This window comes from Felis catus, chromosome A2, assembly GCF_018350175.1.
Source record: "Felis catus isolate Fca126 chromosome A2, F.catus_Fca126_mat1.0, whole genome shotgun sequence".
Classification (NCBI taxonomy): Eukaryota; Metazoa; Chordata; class Mammalia; order Carnivora; family Felidae; genus Felis; species Felis catus.
The window spans coordinates 58,134,864-58,150,048 of NC_058369.1; the positions used below are offsets into that span (position 1 = coordinate 58,134,864).

Sequence of the window (15,185 nt, forward strand, 5' to 3'; positions counted from 1 at the left end):
TTTGCAGATGAATAAATTGAGGGTGGAAGAGGTCACTTCACTTACCCCCTCGCCACTGTTTAGCAATGGTAGTGCTGGGATTTGTACTCCCATGTCTTTCTGACTCTCAAAGCAGTGCTCTTTCTGTGATATTACAGCCCCTTTTCTGCCTGCTGTGCTCTAAGATCAGATCCATGCCAAGGCCTTTCATAGCTTAGCAGCTATAGAAACCTGCACTTAATGTGAGGTTAAAGCTATTGCCTCCTAGGCTGATTGTGCTAAAAGAAAGGGCCAAAGAAAAGCCTCTGGCTTCTCTTTTGAGCATCGTCTTTCTAAAAGGAAATATTGACAAGGTCAGGGTGACTTTGAAGCTTCTTTATCCAGCCCCTCTGCTTACTGAGGACGTTTTACTGAAAACAGCTAACTAACACTGGTTGAATGCTTGCTCTGCGCCAGGCAGCTCTTATCTCCAGTGTCTTGTTTCACCTCCACCCTAATAATTGTCTGCCCCCTACTTTACTATGCCACTTTTCGGACATACAAAAAAGTTAAAAGACTTGTATAGGCACCTACGTGCCCAATTGTGCAATGAACATTGTACTCGTTTGGTTTATCCTGTATCTGTTCATTGATCCATCCACCAATCCACTGTTGCATTTCAAAGTAAGTTGCAGACTGTAGTACACTTTACCCCTAAACCCTTTAGCCTGTGTGCCAGTCATGAACTGTGTTTTCAGATTAGGAACTTGGATTCACAGAAGTTAGGTAGGTAGGTCCAAGGTCACTCAGTGGATAGTGGTAGAGACAAGATTTAAACCCAAGTCTGTTTGACTCCAGAATTCATGCTCATAATTCTGATGCTTTATGCTTCCTTATGAATATGAGCTTCCTGAGAATAGAGATGGTTAAATATGATTATATTTACTCATTAACGGGGCGCAGTATTTATTTATTTATTGATTGAATTAATAGGCATCCTGCTGCAGCTTCCAGGTTCTTGCATGACTCTGGTCATATCAGCAGTCTCCCTGGTGCTTAACATCCACTCATCTGAGTGTTAGATGAGGCAATCTTTTAAAGGCCCTTCCAGTTCTTTTTTAGAATTTTAGAATTCACTAAATACATGTCACTGGAGAGAATTTGGAGCTTAAACCAAGGGAGAGAAATGGAAGAGCTCATAGTGTGTCAGTAAGAGTACACATCGACAGTTTGGAAAGTTTCTTTCCAAAGAGTACAGAGGATTATGAGCTTCCATTATTAAGGAAGACCATAGTGGGTGGCTCTATTTTCTTAGAAATGCAGTATATCTGAATACCTTCTGGGCTCTGTTCAGGGCACTGCTTTTCCCACTGAGCCAAAAATGGAATATAGCCCATCCACATGCACACTTTGAATCCACCTATTTATTTATTTAACAAAAATTTTTAATGTTTATTTATTTTTAAGAGACAGTGTGAGCAGGGGAGGGGCAGACAGAGAGGGAGACACAGAATCCAAAGCAGGCCTGGAGTCTGTCAGCACAGAGCCCGACGCTGGACTCAAACTCACAAACTGTGAGATCATGACCTGAGCCAAAGTCGGACGCTTAACCGACTGAGCCACCCAGGCGCCCCTATTTATTTATTGATTGATTGATCGATTGATTGAGAGTGTGTATAAGTGAGCATGGGGGAGGAGCAGAGAGAGAATCCCAAGCAGATTCTGTGCTGATACAGCAGAGCCCAACTCTGTCTTGTGAACTGTGAGATCATGACCTGAGCCGAAATCAAGAGTTGGACACTTAACCGACTGAGCCACCCAGGCACCATTGAACCCACATTTTTGTAGTGGCTGTCTAAGTGTAGGACCAAGGTACTTCTCCACAGTCCATGGGAAGTAGTGGTAGCCTGCCCTAAGGCAAGGAGATGCACCCTTAACAGTTATATGTTAGGTTGTTAAATCAGTGTAAGAAACCTGATAGTCCTGGGATGTAAGTGTTCAGTAAGTGTGACTCTCAGCCTTCTTTATAGTTAATATCCTAAAACATATAAAAATCAGTAGCCCATTTATGGAATTTATATATACACACATTTATATATCTATATGTATGTGTACATATGGCTATAAATGATTTAATAGTATTCAGAGAGTTAGAATGAAGTTAGAATCCAGAGATGTATTACGAAATCATCAGGCAATTTACTCTTGAGGATTTGAAAGACATTCACATCTTACGGCGCCCTAGTGTTCACCTCACGTGCAGCATTTGCAACATTCTGAGAGTTAACCGATGGCCAACTAGTAGTGTGTGCCTTGATTTTTAACCCTTAATGAGTTAATTTGGGAATCTGATGAAAGCTGTGACTCTCTTCCCTGGAAAAATGCATATGGGAACATATACACACAATTTTGTTTTCAATTTAATTCCGAAATTCAGGAGGTGTTGGGCCTCTGAAGTCTATCCCTGGTCCCAGGCTAAAAATCACTGCTCCCATTTGTACCCTACCATCCATTCTCCACACAGCAACCATCAAGGTCTTTTAAAAAAGAAATCATCATCTTGGGATGAATAGTCTATGTAGATGAACTTAAACTTTACTAAAATTCTTTTCTGAGTCCTGGCCCCTGCCTGCCTCTTCGACCTGATCTTCCCATTCTCCTGTTAGCTATGCTTTGGGCACTGCGGCCTTTCTGTCCCTTGGATATATCCAGGTCATTCCTGCATTTTGAATTTGGGGTTTCCTTGGTCTGCAACACTGATTCCTCGTTGCCTGGAGCTTTACATGTCAAATAAAATGTCATCAGAGAGGCCTCCCCAGATCATTACCCTTTTTTCTTTACGTTAGCGATCTCATACAGTGTTTTTGTGTATGTCCCTTCCGCTAGACCACAGGCGAGCTCCATGACCACAAGGCTTTCTTTTCTGTCGCCCTCCACTGCTTCCAGCACCTAGAACGCTACCTGTAGTGTAGTGGCACTCATCGTTGGCTGAATGAGTATGTGAATTGTTTGAACCAGAAACCGGAATTTTTCCCCACGTGAAACGTTTTAATACTGATTTATTATTTCTTTCCATTGTGGTGTCTAGGCATGTGGTGTGATAGTAGAATTAATCAAAAGCAAGAAAATGGCTGGAAGAGCTGTCTTGTTGGCAGGACCTCCTGGAACTGGCAAGGTACTCATTTTCTCTCATTTTCTAAATCTACCCAAGAGAATGATCTTAATGTTTAAGCCAAATTGAATTCGTGTCTTAACTAGTCTTTGTTTAGCTAAATTGGTTATATGTATGTTTGAAAAACTAATGTGCAGTAATACAATTGAGTATCTAAAATCCATGCTCCTCTAAAATTCAAATTATCCTGGCTGACCTCCAGAGAAGAGAGGATGAAGTCCTCAGAGGGGTCTCATTGTGTCTAGAATTTGTCCTTTATCTCTTTCCAGTCTCCTTTGCCTTGGAAATACATTTCTTTTGGCCTAGGGCTTCATTAAATCTTGGGGATGACATCTTACTTGAAGGGGAAAGAAAATCAGGCAGCGACCATTTTTCCGAATGCTAACTTTGCCTAGTGCTATTCTGGCTGTGTGAGAGATGGGGGAAAAGGAAAGAAGAACGGAATCAGAGATACGATTTTTATCCGTAAGGGGCTTCTCTCTGGGGGAGAGAGAGGAAACCATGACAGTACAAAATGCTTCAGTTGAACACTCAGCTGCGAGGTACTGACTGATCTTAAATGCAGTTGGAGTTTGAGCTGGAGGTGGGACTGAGGGTTGGTAAAAGCTGGTAAAACTCTGCTGGACATTTGGCCTGCAGTGTTTGAGAGCATTTGGCTTCACAGGGAAGAAGAGGGCCTTCCAGGCAGAGGAGGCAGTACGGCTTGTTGAGATTTGTGAGAGCACTGGCCAGATACTTGAGATGTATCAGTGTCCCCAATCTGAGTCATGCACGTTCCTCCAAAGGGCCACTTGGTACAGGAGCGTAGGAGCTTGGGGTTGTGTTTGTAAGGAAATAAGCTTTAAATTGCAGCTCTGGTGTTGACTTGTCATGGGACCCAAGGCAGGTTTCTCCACCTTTTCTGAAGTAGCACATGCCTCATTTCAGACAGTTATTCCAACCGGTCAGTTGTAAGATAATGACTGTAATTATCATTTTGAAATCATGTAATTGAATTGGTGGTGTCTTTACATATGTCGGTGTCTTAAAATAGAAGAAGTGCTGTATTTGTGAAAAAGTCTATCTTAACCTTTAAAGTGCCATATAAATATGAGCTTTAATTATCTCTCTGCAGACGACATCAGGTTGTCCACTGTATTTACCATGTATTTGCTTACTTTCCTTTTTCTATCTTAAGCCTTCCCTCTCCCTCCATTTTTCTTCTTTCTAAAGAAGAAAAGTACATCATTTAGATGTTGCTTCTAGACGTTTGTTGGTGGCCAAGTCGGGCTTGTATTTATCATGTTGCCCTTGTTTTCAAAGATGGTTATGTTGGATATATAAGTCTGTTGATAGCTATTTTCCGTTGGTACTATTTCTCTTGATATTTGCTACCTGTTGGCTTCTCTCTTTGCTTTTGAGAAGTCTCATTTTGAGGGTTTTGTCTTTTCTTTCTGATGTTTTTGGTTTTGGTGTTTCACTACGATACGTTATCTCTTGATATCTCTTGACTATGATACTATTTCTTCGGATATTGCATTTCCCTATTTGTGCTCTTCTTTTGGAACTCCAGTCAGATATTTGTTTTTAAATTTTTTATTCTTTTATTATTTTTGAGAGAGAGAGAGACTGAGAGCAACCAGGGAAGGGACAGAGAGAGAGGGAGACACAGAACCGGAAGCAGGCTCCAGGCTCTGAGCTTTCAGGATAGAGCCCGACGCGGGGCTTGAACTCACAGACCACGAGATCATGACCTGAGCTGTTGTCGGCCGCCCAACCGACCGAGCCACCCAGGCGCCCCTCCAGTCAGATATTTGAATGCAGCGGTTCTCAACTTGGGGCAGTTTCACCCCCCAAGGGACATTGGTGATGTCCAGAGACATTCTTGGCTGTCACAGTTTGGTTGAGCGGGTATCTTATGGGTGGAGCGCACAGGTGCTGCTAGACAGTGCTCAGGACGGTCCTTACAAGAAGGAAACACCCAGCAGAAAATATCAGTAGTGCCAAGGCTGGGAAACCCTGCGCCAGAGTTTCTCATTTTGTCTTCTTTCTCTTGCAACCTCACTTTCATGTTTTCCATCTCTTGGGCTTTGCTGCACTGTGGGTAATTTCTTTAGGCCTCTGTTCCAGTCTAATTGTTTTGTGGATTATGACTAAGCTGCTGTTTAATCCAACCCACTGAATATTTTTCTCTTCCTCGTTTTGAAAAATTTGAAACCTACAAAAGAGTTGGAAGAATGGTATGATGATCCCCTCTCTACCCTGCATGTAAATAACTAATTGTAAATATTTGGTGACATTTGTATTTTCTCTATTTCTGAACCATTTGAAAGTCAGTGCAAGGACATTCTCCTGTTACCAAGATCCTATCATCCGCCCAAGAAACTTAATGTTGCTAATGATATTAGCTAATGTCTAGTCTAAATTAAAATTTTTCCCAGTTGGTCTTTTTGGGGGCTTTTTCATATTTTATATTTGTAAATTCAGAGTACAATCAAAGATCATACACTGCACACATTGTTATGTCTCTCTCTTTTTTTTTTTTTTAAGTTTTTTTATTTATTTTGAGAGAGGGAGAGCATGTGTACACAAGATAAAGAGGGAGAGAGAGAGAGAAAGAGAGAATCCCAAGCAGGCTCCGCACTGTCAGTGCAGAGACTCATGTGGGGCTCAGACTCACGTACCATGAGATCACAACCTGAGCCAATAGAGCCACCCAGGCACCCCTCTTTAGTCTCTTTTTATCTAATCAGTTACCCTCCCCAGCCTTTTTTGGTTTTGTTTTCTTTTTTGACATTGACCTTTTGGAAGAGTCCTGGACACTTGTTTTGTAAAAAGGTTCTACAGCTGTCCTACAGAGATCTTCTTATTGTTTTGTCAGTAGGAGAAGTTAAACACTTGGAAAAACACTGCCCAGGTGATGTTGTGTCACAGCAGGAGGCTGACAGGAAAGGGGGATGAGGCTACATTCCACGGGAAGGTCCTAGTTCCCTTTATAATTAATTAGTAATTGGAAGTGAAGTGACCTGTGGAGATGTTGCAAATACCCTTTCACCCTAAGGGTGTAGTGCTCCCTCTGATGGTTATTGCTGTATCAGTTACCACATTGGTAGCTGCAAAACAGTGATTTTCTAAATCTGTCATTCTACATGTATTAGCTTGCTTTTGGTTTTGTTCTTTGTAAATAAGGAGCATCCCCCTCTTACAAGTTCTATTTTTTTTTAATCTGGATTTTTTAAAATTCTGGCTATTTTTGATAGCCTTTTATTCCTTGTTCATGAATCAGTTTCTTTTTCCTGTATTCTTGGTCTGCCTGTGAACTTATGTTTGGCTGATCAAATCTGCGAGGCTTCTGAGAGTGCTTCTGAGGGGCCCTGCTGCACTATCCAGGGCACTTGCTGTGAATTTTGTGGCTTGGGTTTTCTGGTCATCAGCGTAAAGACTGATCCTAGAGTCGTGTGAGAGCATGCTGTGGAGACTTTTCTCCTCACCCAGAGCCACAGGCAGGACCTACAAGTTTATACCTTGTATGTCAGGGGTTTTTTGTTTGTTTGTTTGTTTGTTTGTTTGTTTGTTTGTTTTTGGGCTTTTTTTGGCTCACCTTTTCTACTCATGCATGGCCCTTCAAGCCTCCTTTTTATTCGGGGGTTTCTCTCTTACCACTGTAGTACCTTGCTGAGGTTTCTGCTGTCAAAACCCTCCAAACTTTTTTTTTTTTAATGTTTGTTTATTTTTGAGAGAGAAAGAGAGAGAGACAGTGTGAGCACGGGAGGAGCAGAGAGAGGGAGACACAGAATCCGAAGCAGGCTCCAGGCTCTGAGCTGTCAGCACAGAGCCTGATGCGGGGCTTGAACCCATGGACCGCAAGATCGTGACCTGAGCTGAAGTCGGACACTTAACTGACTGAGCTACCCAGGTGCCCCAGAACCCTCCAAACTTTCAAGGCGATGGTAGTTTACTACTCTGGATTTTTTATTATTTCTTTATTTCTGGCTGTTTGTAACAGGAAGGATTTTCCATGACTCTCTCTAGTGTGCCATATTCCTGGCAGCGTAAACCGTTCGTTCCTTTTGTAGTACTGTACCATTTTCCTCCAGGAAATACGGGAAGTTCTCACCACTGCTGTTTTGTCCAGTCCCTTTACATGAAGGCATGTGGTAACTCTTCTGCTTTCCAGGGCGTTGATGGGCCCCACGGTTTAGGCAGCTTAACTAAGTGGAGGCAGGAATACGGTGGTGCTTATTTTAGAGAAACAAATAAGTGGTTCGTATGGACGACCTGTTCTCTTGAGGATGTCACACTGTTTGTAGCAGGGCTTTGTGTTTAGGTTTTAGAGAAAGGTGGTGTTCTAATGAGATGGGAAATGAAGCAGACTTCTTCAGTCTTCTTTTGGCAATAACCTCTTTTTTGTGTGCCACTTGCCACTTGCATGAGGGGTAGTCACAAAGAAATAATGTCTTAGAGGTTGGGGTTTGCATCTTGGCTTTGCTACGTGCTAACTGATGTTGGGTAAGTTAGTAATGTGTGTGTTTCAGTTTGTAAATCTATCCAACACGATATCAGACATCAAACACTAGATCATCAAGTTCATAGGCTAGTTGGGAGGATCCACTGAGACCTCATGCAAGTGACCTAGCACTATATACCAGGTGTGGGTATAATAGCTATATTGTATACCCGCCTTCTGGGAACCTTTACAAGGAAGAAACTAGACACGCCGGAAGCATTTCTTAACCAAGTATTTATCATATTTTAGTGGAAGGATACTGATCATCTCGTCTGTATTAGCTGGAGGTGGGGAGATGTCACCGAATCAGATACAGTCACTGTCTTTGATGTTCACAACTGAGGGTGTGGAGTCAGGGCCCGTGGAGATACCTGGGTGAGAAAGAGGAGTGACTGAGAAGGTGGCAGGTTTGGATAGCAGGTGGACGTGGTGCTGGAGTCTGCTCCTCACACTGTACCCTGTAGTGCTCCAGAGATTATTCCTTCGCTTTAGGGTATCAGAGAATAACAGTTTTAGGGGCATCAGTCTCAAGGTCACAAACTCAGATGCCCACTCAGATAGGCTGTGAGGATGAGGGAGGTGCCTGGGCACTAGCACGAAGGGGCAGGGTGGCTGTGGGGGCCAGAGCGGCACACCCTCACTGAAGGTGGCAGCTGTTCCTGAGGTCTACACCTGGTGCTGCCACGCAGTAATGAGGGCCCATTATGGCCAGACTTTCTGGGTCCTCAAAAGAAGCCAGATACCTCGATTTTTTTAATATATGAAATTTATTGTCAAACTGGTTTCCATATAACACCCAGTGCTCATCCCAAAAGATGCCCTCCTCAATACCCATCACCCACCCTCCCCTCCCTCCCACCCCCATCAGCCCTCAGTTTGTTCTCAGTTTTTAAGAGTCTCTTATGCTTTGGCTCTCTCCCACTCTAACCTCTTTTTTTTTTTTCCTTCCCCTCCCCCATGGGTTTCTGTTAAGTTTCTCAGGATCCACATAGGAGTGAAAACATACGGTATCTGTCTTTCTCTGTATGGCTTATTTCACTTAGCATCACACTCTCCAGTTCCGTCCACGTTGCTACAAAGGGCCATATTTCATTCTTTCTCATTGCCACGTAGTACTCCATTGTGTATATAAACCACAATTTCTTTATCCATTCATCAGTTCATGGACATTTAGGCTCTTTCCACATTTTGGCTATTGTGGAGAGTGCTGCCATAAACATTGGGGTACAAGTGCCCCTATGCATCAGTACTCCTGTATCCCTTGGGTAAATTCCTAGCAGTGCTACTGCTGGGTCATAGGGTAGGTCTATTTTTAATTTTTTGAGGAACCTCCACACTGTTTTCCAGAGTGGCTGCACCAGTTTGAATTCCCATCAACAGTGCAAGAGGGTTCCCATTTTTCCACATCCTCTCCAGCATCTATAGTCTCCTGATTTGTTCATTTTGGCCACTCTGGCTGGCGTGAGGTGATATCTGAGTGTGGTTTTGATTTGTATTTCCCTGATGAGGAGCGACGTTGAGCATCTTTTCATGAGCCTGTTCCGGTTGTCTTCTTTAGAGGAGTGTCTATTCGTGTTTTCTGCCCATTTCTTCACTGGATTATTTGTTTTTCGGGTGTGGAGTTTGGTGAGCTCTTTATAGATTTTGGATACTAGCCCTTTGTCCGATATGTCATTTGCAAATATCTTTTCCCATTCCGTTGGCTGCCTTTTAGTTTTGTTGGTTGTTTCCTTTGCTGCGCAGAAGCTTTTTATCTTCATGAGGTCCCAATAGTTCATTTTTGCTTTTAATTCCCTTGCCTTTGGGGATGTATCAAGTAAGAAATTGCTGTGGCTGAGGTCAGAGAGGTCTTTTCCTGCTTTCTCCTCTAGGGTTTTGATGGTTTCCTGCCTCACATTCAGTTCCTTTATCCATTTTGAGTTTATTTTTGTGAATGGTGTAAGAAAGTGGTCTAGTTTCATTCTTCTGCATGTTGCTGTCCAGTTCTCCCAGCACCATTTGTTAAAAGAGACTGTCTTTTTTCCATTGGATGTTCTTTCCTGCTTTGTCAAAGATGAGTTGGCCATACGTTTGTGGGTCTAGTTCTGGGGTTTCTATTCTATTCCATTGGTCTGTGTGTCTGTTTTTGTGCCAATACCATGCTGTCTTGATGATTACAGCTTTGTAGTAGAGGCTAAAGTCCGGGATTGTGATGCCTCCTGCTTTGGTCTTCTTCAAAATTACTTTAGCTATTCGGGGCCTTTTGTGGTTCCATATGAATTTTAGGATTGCTTGTTCTAGCTTCGAGAAGAATGCTGGTGCAATTTTGATTGGGATTGCATTGAATGTGTAGATAGCTTTGGGTAATATTGACATTTTAACAATATTTATTCTTCCAACCCATGAGCACGGAGTGTTTTTCCGTTTCTTTATATCTTCTTCAATTTCCTTCATAAGCTTTCTATAGTTTTCAGCATATAGATCTTTTACATCTTTGGTTAGATTTATTCCTAGGTCAGATACCTCGATTTTTATATGAAATTTCCCAACATTAAAAAATGGGCAACAGATTGAGTTTAAAAACACACATGACACTCAGCAGGGCAAAACAGAACTGGGCTGTGGGCAATGAGTTTACAACTTGTGATTTAATCCAGGACCTTGATTTGGCAGGTGGGGAAATAGGGCAGCAGAGGTTTGCCATGCGCCCAGGGTCACGGTAATAATTAGTTGCCGAACCAGCACTACAACCCAGTTTTTGCCCTTTCCACCAGTGCTTTTTGTGCTACATCACATGCTGCTTCTCTAGCAGATGCTACCATCTTAAAACTATCACCAAAATGGCACTGAAAAGAAAATCTGAGAGAAACCTCTGCTGGGCCAGCTTTAAAATACTGTCTCAGGCTGCACTTTGTTGTTCTGGGCAAGCTTGTTTTCTTGCTTAGCCCTGACCTCTTGGGAACTGACCTTACTTAGGCTCTTGTTTCAAAGTTGAGGAAAGATGAAAACAGCATTAAAATGCTGTGGCATCTCCCTGTCCTGTACCAGCTTTAAAGCATCGGCTTTTCATACTTGATATTTGACAATACATCTATTTGGTCTGCTTGTGTTTAGCATCTGTCAGCTGTAGTTATCTTTTGTAGTTATCTACAAAATCAATTTGTAGTTCACTAGGGCATGTTCAAGTGTAACTTGGGACCAGCTCATAGCTTGAGAATCTAGCTCCCACATCCTTCTTCACCGTGTGTGGGCCACTCAATCCAAAGCGAACGTCACGTAATTCATTCTTTGGTTAGTGTTTTCTGATGCTCTCCAGGTTGGTGTCCTCCCATGCCTGTAAAAACAGAGAGTAGTATCTCAGAGACTGGAGCGGTGTTCCGAGCCCTGTTTTGATATCGAGGGGACAGTTTGGGAAGTCTACTAATTACGATGGCAACAACGATCTTTGGAACCCTACTACTGCCAGAGTTCAAGTTCCCACTCTGCCATTTTCTAGATTATGATTCCCAGGACATGTTATTTTACCTCTCCTGTGTCTCAGTTTCCCTATTTGTAAAGTGGGGAAAGTTCATTGTGTAGCTCATAGGCAAGTGGGAGGGTCACGTGATGCACTTAGAGTCGGGCCTCAGTGGTGTCAGTGAGTGATAACTGTGGTAATTACAGGGATGATTAAAGGTGCCATTTAGGTTATAAATCGACTGTCCACAAAAGTCATTCAGCATTTATTGTGTGAAACATGCCAAATGATGTTGAAACTAAAAGGACTAGATTTTCGGTTATTCCTGATTCATAATTTTTTGATAGGATACGTTTCTGAGTTATCATATTTTCAAGAATGTAAAACAAGTGCATTCCCATTGTTCTCTGTAGACAGCTCTGGCTCTGGCTATTGCTCAGGAGTTGGGCAGTAAGGTCCCCTTCTGCCCAATGGTGGGGAGTGAAGTTTACTCCACGGAGATCAAGAAGACAGAGGTGCTGATGGAGAACTTCCGCAGGGCCATTGGTGAGTATCACGTCTGTGGCAAGAGTTGTTCTCATTTGCCCAGTTCGCTGAAGCTGCTTTGTTGTGCAAACGCCTTTACAGCTTGTATTTGTCGTGCTACCATTTTTCTTTTGGCACCATTAGTGTTATCTTCGCAAGCCAAACAAAAACCCAACTTTTCTAGTTGAAGTGTTTTAGCAGTCAGAAAATGTAGACCCTGGCTACGGGACCGGGGTTTTTCACATGACAAAGTAGATGTGGCCATAAAATGATTTTTTAAAAAACAAGTCAGATTTTCCCGGCAGCCTTATTATGCTTTTAGAGGTGACTGTCCAGTGAGAAGGTTTGGACTTATGCCATAAGCTTTGTGTGTCGCGATGCTAGAATGTCCCCGGTCCTGGATGTTGAGCCAGAAGAATCGTGGCCTGTCAGAGAGTGAGGAAACCATGGGGGGACGGGCAGAGGTTTGAGCTTACAGGGTTTGGTGCTTGTTACATGGCAGGGCCCCCCTCAACATTGATTATAGCCTTTTGTTCCCCCAAGAGGAATTCTCTGTCTTCATTTTGCATATGATGACACAGAGTCTCAGGACGTTACACGACTTGCCTACAGTGACCCAGCTAGTGAGTAGTAGCACTGTAGTCTGAACCTATAGCTCTCGGATTCTAGAGCCCTGTGCTCTGAAGACCTGCAATGAGAAGAAAATGGCCTCTCCCAAATAGTTACGTCTTCTCCACTAGGAGGTCTGGGCCTGTCTCCCTGCCCCATTTTTGTTGCCCTCGCTCTGGGAAAATCCCAGTGTCCCTCACATCAAGAAATAGTTTATTCCTTTTAAGATACTAAAAACTGTTTAATGTGTGTCTGCACATGTGGGAGCCTATCTCTAGGATACAGTTGCTGAGTCATGGGTTATGAACCCTTGTCATAGCGCCTGTACAGTTTTCCAGGCCCTTTGGTTGTCAAAACAAGGTGAGCATTCTTCAGAAGGAAATTTACTGGAAAGCTTGGAGGAAATGACGAAAGTTTAAGCAAGAGTGGATTTGTCTAACCCAGAATGCTTGCCTTAAGAATGCTAAAGTCTAGGTCAGGGGTGAAATCATGTAGGGTCTTAAGCATGATTAGGGCTTTGCATCTGTCACTGAGTGAAAAGGGAAGCAATTACTGGTTTTGGTTGTCCAAGGATCCCTCTGGCTGGGGCATGGAGAGTGGACAGTGAGAAGAGTGAGGGGACAGTGGGAGACTGTGAGGAGCCTGAGCAGGAGATGGTGGTGGCTTGGACCTGGTGGTGGTGGCAGAGGTGATAAGAAATGGTCAGATTCTGGATCTAGTTGGATGATGGGGCTGACAGGATTGCCCAGAGGATTAGATGTGGGGCTGTAAAGAAAGAGAGGTGGCCATTTTGGGAGATGGGAAAGTCTGGAGAGGAGCAGACTGGGTGTTGATTGAACGTCTGCTATGGACAGAGTATCTCCTGTGGCCCCAGTTCCTGGCACATAGTGGGGCTCAGTGAAGTTTTTCTGAATGAGAGAAGGGACTGGGCTTTTAAAGCAGGTAGAAAACAGAAGCCTTTAGCCGAAGAAAGATAGCCCTCAGTCTGTGTCTGGTGATAGACATACTCCGCTTGGTCTGCACAGGGTTTTTTAAAATAAATGTTGCATTGGTTGCCAGTGTTTAGAAATTGGGAAATGTCCTATGAAATCCTTCTTTCTGGCTTCCTGAGAGAAGCTTTCCTTCCCACATAGCAGCAGTCGGGTGGGGCTGAGCAAGGCCCCTTTCCAGAGCGGGGCTCGCCCTCCAGCCTGCCGCCGTCCCTGGTACACCGGCCCTGCTTCTTCACGTCGCCCGCCAGGCGCTCGCCCGCACCAGGTCCCTGCGATCGCTGGAGGGTGGGACTCTTGTTCTAAGCCAGAGACCCTGTGAGCTGTGTCTGTAGGCTTTGTGTTGTGTAGGTATGGACTTTTTTTTTTTTTTAAACTGTAAAGTATTTCTTTTTTTTTTTTTTTAATTTTTTTTTCAACGTTTATTTATTTTTGGGACAGAGAGAGACAGAGCATGAACGGGGGAGGGGCAGAGAGAGAGGGAGACACAGAATCGGAAACAGGCTCCGGGCTCTGAGCCATCAGCCCAGAGCCCGACGCGGGGCTCGAACTCACGGAGCGCGAGATCGTGACCTGGCTGAAGTCGGACGCTTAACCGACTGCGCCACCCAGGCGCCCCAAAACTGTAAAGTATTTCTTACTGGAAATCTTTTTTACTGTGAAACATTGAATTTTTTTGGTGGCTGTTATAAACTGAAATATAACATACTTAGAGAAAAGTATGTAAAGCATGCCTGTAGTTTAACAATTTCTTATGAGGTCAACGCTTATGCCGTCACCACTCAGCTCAGGGAACGGAACAGGGCCAGCACCGCAGCTGTCATTCTGGCCCTGGCTGGCCACAGCCCCTCCCCTCTCCCACGCCAACCCACAGAGTGCGAGGGTTGTGTGGCCACGGCCTCTGTGCTCATCAGAGCCTGTACAGCAGTGTGGCTGAATTTTGCCCTTTTCTTTTCTTTCTTTCTTTTTTAAAGTTTATTTGTTTATATTGAGAGAGAGAGATTGAGATTGAGCAGGGGGAGGTGCAGAATCCTATCAGCATTGTCCATGACTGTCAAACGCTGGGAAAACTCCAATATCCATCAAATGTGGAAGAGATGCTTAAATGTGGCTTATTCATACTGTCAGCACGGAGCCTGACGTGGGGCTCGAACTCACAAACCATGAGATTATGCCCTGAGCTGAAACCCAGAGCCGGTCGCTTAACTGACTGAGCCACCCAGGTGCCTTGTATTTTGCCCTTTAAACGTCTTCTAAATGGAACCTGGTTTAGGTGTTGTTCCTTTAGCAGCATTGATGTTTGTGAGGTTCAGCGGGTGTCATTACATGTTTGGCCATCTTTGGACTTTTGCATTGTATCTGGAATAAGGGTGGAAATGGGTCACAGGACCCAGGGTTTATAAAATCTTTCTCTGAGTGCCTTCTAAAAACTTAATGAACATGTGGCAAAGATCGTATTTAACTCACTAATTAAGACGCTACAACTGGCCCAAATCCCTGAGCACTTTCAATATGTATTGTTAATTATTAAAAAGAAATATTTCTCTGCCCTTGATAAAATCTGACAAAACTGATTTTCGCACACGTGCGTGCGTTTAGGTTGCATGAAGGTAACTTTAATGCTCTGCAGTTTGAAAAAATAGAGATAAATTTCCTAGGTATCTATTTTGCAATTTGCCATTTTTGAGGGGAGGGGCAGCATAGTTCTTTTGATGGCAGTGAGGTAAAGAGAATTTCTTGATCCTGCCACAGAATAAAAAGGCAGGCCATTGACTGTCTTCAAAAAGGAACCCTGCCCATCTTCCTCTGCCTTTGAATTCCTGTGAAGTTGGCAGAGGGGTGGGGAGGAAGCGGTAAGCTGACCAGAAATAAAAAGCAAGGAGTCTGTGCTGTTTCCTTGACGTGATGAAGGTCCCTGTCAGGGATTTAGAAACCTGAGCCAGCAGATGAAACCTGTGTCATTTGTATTGCCGGTGCCAGAGATAGCGCCAGCTCGGCCCCTTCCCTGGC

At 43.7% G+C, this 15,185-nt stretch overlaps 1 protein-coding gene across 2 annotated transcripts in view; it reads left to right on the plus strand.

Annotated features, from left to right (window-relative positions):
- Positions 1–15,185, plus strand: part of RUVBL1 (RuvB like AAA ATPase 1) — a 44,186-nt gene that overhangs the window by 904 nt on the left and 28,097 nt on the right. For both annotated transcript variants that reach the window (XM_019825151.2, XM_003982556.4), the window contains exons 2-3: positions 3,047–3,133; positions 11,466–11,598. In XM_019825151.2, the coding sequence (XP_019680710.1) occupies positions 3,047–3,133; positions 11,466–11,598 (220 nt within the window). The remainder of the gene's footprint in view (positions 1–3,046; positions 3,134–11,465; positions 11,599–15,185) is intronic.